Raw genomic sequence first — 12220 nt, 5'->3', positions numbered from 1 at the left:
GAAGTAAATTTGACCATCCAGCCACCTTTTAGAGACTATCGAGGTCCACATGCGTATCAATAACACCTAGATGTCACTAAAGCCATAAATATATCCGAAGGATATTTCCACATTTGTCAATTTGTAATCGCAAGCATGTGATAATTTTTAAAAAATAAAACATGACATTCACATATTAAATTTAATCGGTTTTTACATTTTTAAATATCCATCATCTCAAAGCTTTTTTTTTAATTTTGAAATTATTATATTTTAATTCAGAGCCTGGTTGTAGGATCCTCATGTATTGAGATGTGAGGATCAGAGTTTGTTTTGATTAATTTTCTGACCCAACCATTTGAGCTGACCTGCCAACGGTTTGGTCATAGGTTCATGTTTCAGGTCTGCATGTTTCGTTAATGTTACAGTTTCCATGCCAAACCGCTGAGATCTGAGCCGCTGCTGACTGGACACAGCACCATGTTTAACTTCCTTTATGTAAAATGTAAAAGTCAACTTTTTAAGCGGTGAACATTTTTTAACACTGCATTGTTGAAGAAAATGAAAACTTGGTGTTGACAGACCTCATTTAGAAAGAAAGAAAAAAAACATCGACAGATGTGAAACTTGCATAATTTTATTCATTCCTTTGAATGCTTTGGAAGAAGGGTGGGAGCTTTTGGTAGGGAGACCTTTTAAACAGTTCATCACACTTTGTTTCATATCAGTAGTGACATATATGTCCATCAGCGACGAGAACGACCACCAGTGCTCCCCAGCTTCAGTTCTCCTTCTCCAAGCCGCACCATTACAAGATATGCAACATCCAGTAAATAAATAGATGCATGGTAAAGTCTTTTCCATATACAAATATATTTTGTGAAGCTTATTGTACAAGCATTTATTTTTTTTATCTAACATTTACAAGATACTTTGAGCAGTAAGGATGAATAAGCTCTTAAAAACAGATTAAATGCTGCCCTGTTTTTCTTTATTTGTTTACTAAGTGCACTCCAGACTGTCAGAGCTGCATGAAAACCTCTTCAGCCTCAATCTGCAGCATCCACCCGATTGCTTCTGTCTGCAGACTAAGGAGCAACACTTCGAAAATGTGTCGGTTACAAATGACAAAAAGTTAGACAATCTGCAAAATAAACGTCTCTTAATATCAAAATAGGGAATTATTCATTTCAAAAATAAACTCCGCTGGTGATCATAGCTATGAAAACAAGCACTACAGTCACCGTTTGCAGGCTAACCAATTTGTACCACATAAATACCCTCAGCTGCTTGTTGCACATCATCAAGCGAGGTCGGTTATCTGAATGACCGAGTCGCTCCAAATTAAGTCAAAGAAGATGAAATTCACCCTTTCAAGACTGGAAGGCTTTAAACAGTGAGATATATATATATACAAAAAATGTACAAGAATGTAAAAAATAAAGAAGTTTTCTGTTGGCTGTCTGAGCTGAATAAATATGTGTTTTTTTCACGTTACTAATATGAACTGTAAACTTGATTAAACAACAAACCCCTGAATAATTAATGTCAGATTTTAGCTGAATTATTCTAGCATGTAGCTAATCCACAAAAATAGGTCTGATCTCCTTGGTGACTGAATAAAGTTTATTATTTTTTGACATTATTTATTTTTATAAAACCTCAACCACTTTATGCTAAAGTCGACTTTTAGAATAAAAAGATAAACTTCAAGCTCTGACTTCTATGTGCCAAGGAGCACAAAGGTCAAAGCTGTGCATAAAAGATACACTGCTGAATTATTGGTATTGATTTATGGTCCAATACCAATGATGGCCACTAGTCGGTTCTAGTCCGTTCAAAGATCTCATCAGCTCCTAACTAAAATTCTTCCCGTGAATTGCTGTGACATCAAAAAGAATATTAGTTTTTATTTATGTATTTTTTTTCATTTTAGGCGTTAAATGTTGCCCAGCTACCGTCACCGCTTACTCTGGAAAAACAAAACACAAGATCAAGGTGATCACCTCTCATAAAGGCTCCAGGTTCCTTCATGGGAAGCTAAACTAAAACCTGTGCAGTGTTTTTTTTCTTTTTCTTTTTTTTTATAACAACAATCAGCATAAAACAAATGATATGTAAAGCAAAACGGATTTAGAGGAGCCCTGTATATTGACAGAATACTAATTTAGTCGAGAAAAAACATCCACTAAGGCACTTTATAAAGCTTATTCTTAATAAACATTCTAAATTATAGCAAGGTCAACATGTACAGTTTAGGATACAAAAAATTGTTGGAATACAATGTGTGAAAGCAAACAAATATTTTGAGTCTGATATTAGGCTTGAGGAATTATTATTATTTGTGATTTATTTCTTTGATCTAAGAAAGGTTTGAAACATCTCAATAAGAATTAGGTAAATTATTTAGTTCCGGATGAGTTATTTTTTTTCTTCATTTCCTGTTTTCCCATTAAAAGGTTATTTTGGATTTTTTTTAAGTGGGGTTCTGTTCAGAGTGTATGAGTAGTAAATATCTTGTGTGCAGCATACAGAGTTTTCATTTTCCTGAAATAGAGAGCAGTTGTCTGCAGCTAGGCAGCAATAATGCTAAAACAACTCTAGATTCAAAATTACAAGTACTGCTTTTAAAGCTTTGCACCACTATTGCATTTGTATAAAAAAGTTACATTTTTTTCTAAAATATAATTCATTCACAGTCTGTAACATGTTTGTTGTAATTTAACAGGGCAGAGGTTGTATGTTCCTCTTAAACAGAATGCTAATCTTTGATCCAAGTAAAGATGCTAAGAGAGAAATATGTTGCAGGTAAGATATTTACTACTCATAAACTGTCAATAGAACCCCGCTTTTAAAAATCTGAACTAGTTGCTGAAGTTCAGAACGACTTCTCTTATTCTGAAGTCATTTATCTCCTGGAAGCTCCTACTAATGTAAAATACGGACAAAATGTAGCTTACTCTCCTGCATGAAGGAAAATCTAAAAAAAAAAACAACAAAAAAACTTTGTCTATATGTCACAACTCTGGCTTTGGAACCTAATATAATCCTCTATAGCAGCCAAGCCCATAAAGATGCAAAATCCTCTTTTATAGCGAATAACACAGTGATAGTACAGACATAAATACATACACAGAGTAACAAATACCATGCAAGTGCGAGCAGAGGTGGCTTTTTAAGGATAAAGAGAAGTTCATGCGATGAAGGAGAGAATGATGAGGGAACACCTTCCCTCTGTCCACAGCTGTCGGCTCCAGCTGAGTCGGTTTTCCTTAATGATTCATATTTTCCCCTCGGTTTCTGTCTCTGTTGGTGTGATTTGTTCCACCCTGCCGTCACCCAACGGATCACAGATGAGAAATATGCAGATAAAGAGTCGGTCAGCACTGAGGCGTGCTAATGTCATCCATTTCTTCCCCTCAGCTGACCAGTGTCCTCCTCACCTGGGACAACAGGTGGCGCTCTCCTCCAGTGCAAAAGGGAAGCTGTGCTCAGTGGATGTTTAGTTTCAGGTTGCAAGGTGTTTGTTTCTGTGTGACACGAGGTGCAGACAGGAAGTGGAACTATCGGCAGGCGCAGGAGTCGACGGTCATGTTGGGGTAGACTTTCAGCACCACGTTCTTGTCCTCGTCGAAGAAGAGGATGCTGAGGGAGGACATCTTCTCTGGGACGCAGCACGGCTCGGGGATGCCGGGTACGACGCCCACGGCCCGAACAATGCTCTGGATGGTGGCGTGGTTCGAGGGCTTCAGAGCCTGAAGGGGGGAAAAAAACCACAAAAACAAAACTAAGATTCTGCAGCCTTAGCTTTAGGTGCTAACGCTAACTGCAACAACTCTCATGCTTTTCTGCAAAATATAATTGTGGCATTGATATTATTGAGGTTCTCATCTGTTTCTTCACAGATATCTTTAGGTCTCACCACAGTAATCTAGCCAGGGCTGAGGACTGGACTTTGACTGGACCATTCTGTTGTAAATGTTTGGGATCAGTAGCTGCTTTTCCATTGCAAATTTGCACAAAACTTTGTCAATATTCTGCTAAGATCTAAAATTTTGCAAAAGCTGTGTTTCAATTACATAAGAAATGTAATTAAAAAATATAGGTAATTAAAAAACATGCCGCGCCATCATCACCCAGCTACTTCCTGTCATCTTCATGGTTAGCCCAAGTAGTAACATCTGGTTGTTGAGCATATGAGTTGTGTGAGGCAAGAAAAATATTTCCTTTGCAGTTTTGCAAAATAAGCCAATTTTGACGCGGCCAAAAAAAACCCCCCGCCTCATTCTGGTGGCAAAACTCTTATTCAGGAAACTACTTTTTAAAAATAATTGTTTCCATAAGCTTGTGTTGTTCTGTTGACGACCCGGTGTGGACCAGGTTTCAGCTGTTAGATTGAAGGACATATTCGATTCTAGACTAGAGTACAGAGGAGATCGTGGTTGACTCCATGAGTGACACATTAACAGATGCATCTACAAATAATCTCCACAGTTGGTGGCGAGTTTCTGTTTCTGGTTTTTGGTGCTGTGCTCTGATCTCTACTGTTTGTCTTTTCGCCCATCAGATGTTTTCACACCTGACAGTCTGATAGACTTGTTCAAAATTGCAGCATTTGTTACATTTTCAGCTGGTGCAGTTCACTTTCACAACTGTGTCAAATAGTCCAAAGCCTTTGAGCAACCTGTTCCCCTCCTCACCTGCAGAGGCGCTGCACCAAGAACCACTGAACGAAACGACAAAAAACTCTGAAGAAGACACTGAGCACAACTTCCTTCTTTGCAAAATGTAAACAAAAATTTAGCAACCGCTCGTCGTCTGTTGTCTTTGGCAACGTTTCTTCCGCTAACGTTAACTTGTGTGCTTGTTTTGGTGGTATTTACCCAGAATGCCCTGCGCTGTAGTTCACTTCCTGCTGTGGAGCGGTTGGTGTTCTCATAGACATTTGAACCGCTCCATTGTTTACTTCAACCAAACCCAGACCTAGGTTTGTAGGTGGACCAGAGTTTACTTTTTTGGTCCCATCAGACTTCGACTGGCATTGATAACTCCCCAAACGAAGCGGACTTTCTAGAAAAACTAACTAGGGTTTGATTAAATCGGATTGAACAGGGCTGGTGGGAATGCACACAGATTGAGTCTGTTACATTTAAGTTTGACTCTGTTTTGTCATTTGTTGTTGTGAGACTGTAAGCAGAGGGAAGCAGCTCTTGAGCTTTGTTGTGTTGACTGAAAAATACCTTGTCACTTTGTCTCATTAAGTAGAGTTGGTTCTTTAACCTTCAAACTTTGATTAAATAATTACAGAAAAAAATAAGACATTTAATTAGATCATTCTTGGGGTCTGAACACATCTCAGACCCCAGAAAACTCCAGTCCAGTAGGTGGCAGTAATGTATCATCAACCAAACTATTTGAATTGCAAAATTTTCTAATATGTTGTTATTAAATAACTAAAAGTCACAATTTGAGCCTTACCTTTACATCATTTATCAGAGAATATATTAGGTTCTCTGCAGAAATGAGAATCGGTGACAAGATGAGAACAAAGTGTTGATGCTGAGAGAAAACTGAGACTTGCTAACGTTGTCTGTTTTTTTTTATAAAAGGGCTTTTAAGATGACTTTGTATCGCATTCAATCCAGACTCAAGCATTTAAACAGATCAAAGTGGAATTGGATTATTCTGAACTGAACAGACTTTAAAATTGAGTTTAACATCAGTTAAGCTTTTTATTCCATTCGTGAAAACACAGATGTATATGGCAGCGTTTTCTTAATGATTTTGTTATATTTGTTTTATTTTGATTCATTCGATCTAACATGGACAGAATTGTTCTACACCAATTATAAATCCCTAAAGTTTCCTTCTGCTGCAACTTTTCCTTCTTAAATCCTGTGCACTTTTTATTTTTTATGATTCTTTCTTTTCTTATCATATCATAAATGATCTAATGACACCCTGGTTTTATCACTAAAATATTGTATTATTGTGTTTAACCAACAGACTAGAAGCCAAGGTGACAGCTGTAAAATTGGTCTACATGCTTTTATTACATAAACTCAACTATTTGAAGAAAAAAAACACTAGAAAAATGTCCAGCAGGGGGAGCTTGAACTTGTGTTTTTTTGCTCTGTCTAAAGTATCTTGTTTTGTTTTTGCTCTGTTCTTGACCAACCATCTGAGCGCCTGAAAGCTGTCTTTAAATTCCTGACAGTTCACACACCTGATGATGAGCAGCTTCAGGGCTCGCGCTTCCTTCACGTCACAAAAGAAAGCAGCTTTTAATAGAAACTATTTAGCAGCTTCTGACAAAGGAGGTGGATCGTCACAGGCTCCTCTGCCTGAGCAGAAAAGCTGCAGGAGAGGGAGGCGGCTGCCTTCAGGGCCCGACTGCTGGGACTAATTACATCCCACTACAAAGGCCCGCGACTCCACTCTAATGAATTAAATAGATGGGGCTGGAGCATTCCGGCCATGTTTAGAATACCTGTGATGTTATCTTGTCACCGGGAGCCAAACTTTAACATTGTCCTCTAATTGTTTTTTTTGTTTTTTTTCCCCACTAAAGGTAAAGGTGTAAAAATGTAGCTGAGGTCAGCCACCTGCTGTGAGCTTTTCTTTATAGATCTGCAACTTGACCTGTGTTTCCCACATGCCCTGTGCATTAGGACGTTACTTTGAACTACCCGTTTTTATTAAATTACATCGTTATACTGTTGATGCTAATCTTCAAAGGCTTTCTGATCTTTTTGCAAAGTAGAGGAGAAACTGAAGAGGATCCAGTGGCTGTGAGCAGTTTATCCCGGCAGTTGAAGATTAAAGCTCGTAAAGTTTGGGATTATCATCCATAATGTAAGACAGACACACTTCTGACTTTAATGTTGCTAAGGTTAATACAACACAGAGCCTAACTGCATCGGCTAACAAAGACTGATGGACGCACTGATTGCTGCACGCAGCCGACTCTGTTTACCTAATGTCCACAGAGAGCGCCTGTGTGTGTGTTTTTAGTCTTCTGTTACAGTATGAGGCCTCACTAATGGGTCCTGGACTTCTGCAGCGCATGTTTTCGGACCACCTGTTGACACAGATTTGCATTTGGAGCAAAAATGCAATCAGTGGCCACTTTATTAGGTACACCGGTTCAACGGTGCTACATTACGTTTTGGGTGAGAATACCATCTGGTTTACCTGACGAGACAGAAAGGCAAAGATCACTGAGATAACCTGATATTCCCTAGCAACTCTACAGAGCATCCCACGGTTCTGGGTCTGTTCCTGGGTCTCCTCCATGTTGGATGAGGAGACATTTAACCTGACCCTCAATCTCCTCAACCAATTTACTTACTCAAATATACTTTACCCACTCACCACCAACCTGAAGGGAGCGACAATGATAGCCTTATATTTGGAAGATTTTACTCATTGGGCCATTTTACACTGTGCTGTAAAACTCTTCACTGACTTGAAGAAGCTAACGCAACAATATCATCTGCAAAAGGAAAGATGAAACCGTGTGGATCCCCCAAATCAGACATTGTCCTCTCTATGCTTACGCCATGAGATGTCAAAGCACTTTAGCTTAGCGAATGGAAGAGGCTTGCTTGTTTTAAGGTTTTCACACCTGATAGTCCGGTAGCCTCGGTTAGATTGGGGACCAGAGCTGCATCATTTGTTACATTTTCAGTTCCCCTCCTCACCTGTGGTGGCGCTGTACCAAGAACCACTGGAGGAATTGACACACATCCTCTGAAGAAGACAACTTCCTTTTTCATGAAATATAAACGAAAATGTAGTAGAGTCAGATTTATAGGATTTCTCTTTTGTCTTTGGTAAAAGATCCCAAGTCATTTCTACCACAAGATCTAGACTCTTAAGAGCTTTTGTTTTGGTTGTATTTACCCAGAATGCTCTGCGTTATAATCCACTTCCTGCTTTTGGAGCGGTCTCCAGTCTGCTTGGTGTTCACATGCTTTAGAACCTCACCACAGTTCACATCAACCGAACCGAGAGCGAGGTTTTAGATTGTAATTGAAGTATTTGGTGAGCTGTGTCTTAAATATCAAATGTTGTTTTAGCTTGAGCAGAAAGAAGATGATTAAGGCCTCTGGGAAAAAAAGGATTTTTGTCACAATATTCTGACTTTTTTTTCTCAAAATCTTGAGTGTTTTTCACAGAATTTAAACTTTTGATCACAGAACATTTAAGTCAGAATTCTTTGGGGTTTTTTCTGTGTCCTTTATCCTCTTCCTTATGAGCAACAAGAAAATATCATCCTATTGCAATTATCCTCATCAAATTTTAGTGGTGTCATTCTTTTTCTCGACATTGAACACATATAATTTGAAGGTCTGAAGCATCTTTTTGTTTTGCAAAACGAAAGGTGAAATATTTGTTTTCTCACCTTTGGCATTGGGAACTGGCAGGATCCCGAACAATAGAAGGCATCAAAAGACTTTGGTGATATAATCCATTCGCTCCACCCAATGTCCGCAAAGTCCACCTTGAGGTACCTTCGAGCGCAGTTCCTCGGCTCATTCCACTGCTTCTTCCGCGCCTTTTTGATGGTCTGCTCATCAAACTGCAGGAGGGGATTCTTGGGTCGCTGATTCTTGCGGACCTTTTTCCGCGGCCGACGGGGCTGCTTGTTTTCTATCGGCTCGTACGGACTCGTCTCGTCCCATCCTCTCGTCTCGTACGGATACTCGGGTCCAGGAAGTTCGTTGTTTTGCAAAGGGAGAAGAACGTTCGCTGACCGCTTGTGTCTGGAGCGCAGCTGTCGTTCTTGCTCAGTGTTGTTGCGCTCTCTCAGCTTTTGGAGGCTGTGTGAAATGGAGCCCTCTCCTCCCAGTGAGTGATGTCTCTGGAGAGTGGCTACCACGCTTTCAGGCTCCGAGATGGCAGAGTCGTTGGCGTAAACCAGGATATAGGGTGAACGGTCGGACAGGAGCTTCTTCCACGGTTGCGGACCCTGTGAGGCGACGTCAATCCCAATAAGCAACTCGTCGTGATGTTTGGCCTGATTGACCACACGGGTTATGTCCCTCCACTGCCACGAAATGAAGTCCCTGTAGAGGGTGGACACGTTTATCCGAAAGTGTCCCAGACTCCTCATCTTGTTGTCCACGGAAGCAAAGCTCCAGATGACCATGTGGATGTGGCTGTGTCTCCGGGGGCCGTGGCGGGCGCAGTGTTTGGGCGTGAAGCAGCGCTGGGTGTTGTTCTGAAGGTCTCCGATGTAGTAATGAAGAGTTGCCGACAGAACGTCCTCAGACTGGGTGAGGGAGGTGAGGTTAAAAACCTGCAGCTGCTTGTTGTTTATTGTACCTGTAAACAGTGAGGAATAACAGTTACACAATGCAAAACTGTGGTGCATAAAGTGTGGATAAATAACTTCAGCTGGGTGATCACACATGTACGACAGCGTATTAGGGCCATTGGAGACAGAAACCATAAAACTCAGAAATTTTGAGATCTGTTTCAGAAATTTCTAGAAAAAACGTGGAAATTTGAAAAGCTGAAAATGAATAAAATTAGTAATAAAATTATTACAATTGCTGAAAACAAAGTGTATAATTCTGTTTGAAAATTAAAAATACAGGTAATAGTCAATAAACTTTCAAATTGTTTAAAACAGGATTTTAAACTTCGATCACAGATGAATAGATGCGTGATTCACTGTCACCGCCTGCAGAATTAATACAACAAAGTAAGGATCAAACTTTTACTGGTGAGGTGTGCTTAGTGATGTAATGATGGTTCCAGGCTGGTTCTCTGGCTGTGGAAAACCCCACCACGTTTTTTTTTAGAACCAGCAGAGAACCACCTGTAGCCGCCGTTTTAGTTTAGCACTGAAACCACTATGGTGGAAAACCCCTAAAAATATCCTCCTCCTGTCCAGCTGGGAGTTTCTTGTTTGTCCTTATAAAGGGCCTCAAGGTGACATTTGTTCTAATTTGACCATCTTGACTTAATTGAAGAGTTACACCTTTTTTTTTTCATAAGAACTGTGAAGACAATTAACATTTGCATAATTTGAGCCAGATTTTACAGAGATTGTACCGTCATATGGATGGTTAAGGACAGGATGCATTTGTGAAACTTATGCATAATGTAGATGTTTAGGTTAGAAAATAATGGGAAAGTTAACAACTACTGCATATAAATAGATAAGACAGCAGAAGATTTAGTTCTAAAAGGTGGGAACATTCACACATGAACTGTTTCTGCTCTGAGTATAAATGAGCTTGTTTCCCAGTGAGGATTCCACCCTTTTTGCTAAACCAAGATAAATCTGACTGCTATTTACTTCTGGTAACATATTGACTACTTTTACCTAAGCAACATAACCATAAATCTGAATTGAACCTAAATATTTTTAGAACTAAGACTAAAACAAAGCGTTGCTGTGTTTGCACAAGAAGAGAGCCACATTTTTCACCTCACCAAGTTGATGAGAGGAAATCTGTCGCAAACGTGTTACACAAAAATTAGGTGGATTTCCCCTTTATATGCAGCAACCAGACGACAGGAGGCGGTAGTTTACAACCCCATAGCAGCTGATCACCTTCAGCAGCGCCTGCATCACGTTGATAACCCGGAGTCATCAGAGTACATCTAAAGTGGATGATCTTAAAGGTCAACGTGAAATAAAAGCCGCTGAAAAACATGTCTGGAGTGGAAACTCCTGTTCTGCTGCGACACAGACAGGCTGAGCAGCTTCCCGGTCCTGACCCGAGGGGAAGATCTATTTACAGTTTCTGAAAGTAAAATGTCAAGATAATGGGAACAAATGTGACGCTGAACGACGCTGAACGTCATGAAACAATCAGATTTCAGTCACAGTTTCCGCCTGAAGGAAACTGTGACTGAAATCTGATTGATCCCATTAGAAGTGGATCAACAGGTGGATTTTTGTCAAGCTCCATAAATAAGGAAATGGAGAGGATAAAGTTGATTAATTTATACTAACCAAGAGCAAGACATTTTTTGTTTGAACGCACTGGATTTTCAAAAATAAATTGTAAAATTACGCAGATTGTGCGGACACTGCGCAAACGGGACGTCATCAGATCAACTTCAAACTTGTGATGGCAACACCTAAATATTAAGAAATAAGCGGATCGTTTCTGTGCTTCATGGCAAAGTGCATCAAATCCTGGATACGTACCCCAGTGCGCTTTGAAGCTGCGGACCGTGTTGCCGTCCCTGAAGGGAAACCCGGCCCGGTTGTACTTGTCGTAAAGCATCTGCATGTGCTCCGTCATTGTATCCTGCAAATGCGCGTCCCGGTCATCCTTGGCGGCGTACTTTCTATCCACCGAGTGCGTAAAATCCACCTTTAACCTGTCGGGGAAACTGTCCGTTTTTAACATCGCGCAGAATCCAGCGCACAGATAACTCCATCCATAAAGCACGACGAGCACGAACCGAGAGTAGAGAGCCATGGCTGAGGCAAAGTCAGGAGAGAAGTGGGAAAAACAACAGCTGTGGACAAACTATCACAGCCAGACGTGTGTCCTATTTTTTTTAAGGCAAAACCATCAACTGGGGAGTCCAAAATTGTCTATCATCACCACGTCTTCCAAGTTTTCTAAGTGCTTTAGGTATGTTGTATATAAGCAACAGTCAATAGAATTAAAAATGCTCCAGCGCACAGCAGAGGGTGTGATAAAACAGATGCGGGAGATCTGCGCAGAAAACACTCCTGGTCTCAGCTCTGCAGCACTCAACCGTCCCCCCGTCTCAGCTTTCATTGAAGGTAAAGCATGTTGTGCTTAGTATTATAGGGCTTGAGGGACCAGCTGGGTATTCCTCACACACACACCCGCACGCACGCACACACACACACGCGCGCGCGCGCGCGCACACACACACACGCACAGAGGGAGGGAGGAAAAGAAGAGAAAGAGAGAGAGAGAGAGTTTCCTGTCCAGAATACTTTTACGCACATTTAGCCTGGGGACAAATTATCTCGTTATCGAGAGCAGAAGGAAGCCTGTGTTATCGGCTGATTTGAAGTGAGAGATAAAGATAAAAATAAAATTCCACTAAAGGACATTCCATCCATTTATTGGACAGATTTCATCACCTGAACGGAGCCACGGAGCAGCCGCGCCGTGCGTAATTTCTGCTGCGCAGAGTTGTGCGTCTGGGCAGCGCTGCTGAATGAAGCGGCTTACCGTGGGCATTAAAGGCTTTCTTCCCTGCTTTGTTTGGGTCAGGGCAGTTAAGCACA

At 40.7% G+C, this 12220-nt stretch overlaps 1 protein-coding gene across 1 annotated transcript; it reads right to left on the bottom strand.

The window, feature by feature from the left end:
- Positions 1 to 600: 600 nt before the first annotated feature.
- bmp3 (bone morphogenetic protein 3) lies at positions 601 to 11794 on the bottom strand. The gene is made up of 3 exons (XM_008417755.3): positions 11153 to 11794; positions 8387 to 9309; positions 601 to 3734 (listed from the first exon to the last, which is right to left on the bottom strand). Exons 1-3 carry the CDS (start codon positions 11427 to 11429, stop codon positions 3543 to 3545), a joined length of 1392 nt encoding a protein of 463 aa, XP_008415977.1. The 5' UTR covers positions 11430 to 11794; the 3' UTR covers positions 601 to 3542.
- Positions 11795 to 12220: the final 426 nt, after the last annotated feature.

This window comes from Poecilia reticulata, chromosome 9, assembly GCF_904066995.2.
Source record: "Poecilia reticulata chromosome 9, P_reticulata-male-v2, whole genome shotgun sequence".
In the NCBI taxonomy this organism is placed as follows: domain Eukaryota; kingdom Metazoa; phylum Chordata; class Actinopteri; order Cyprinodontiformes; family Poeciliidae; genus Poecilia; species Poecilia reticulata.
The sequence above is the reverse complement of the archived record's forward strand: the minus strand, read 5'-3'. Positions and strand labels throughout refer to the sequence as shown.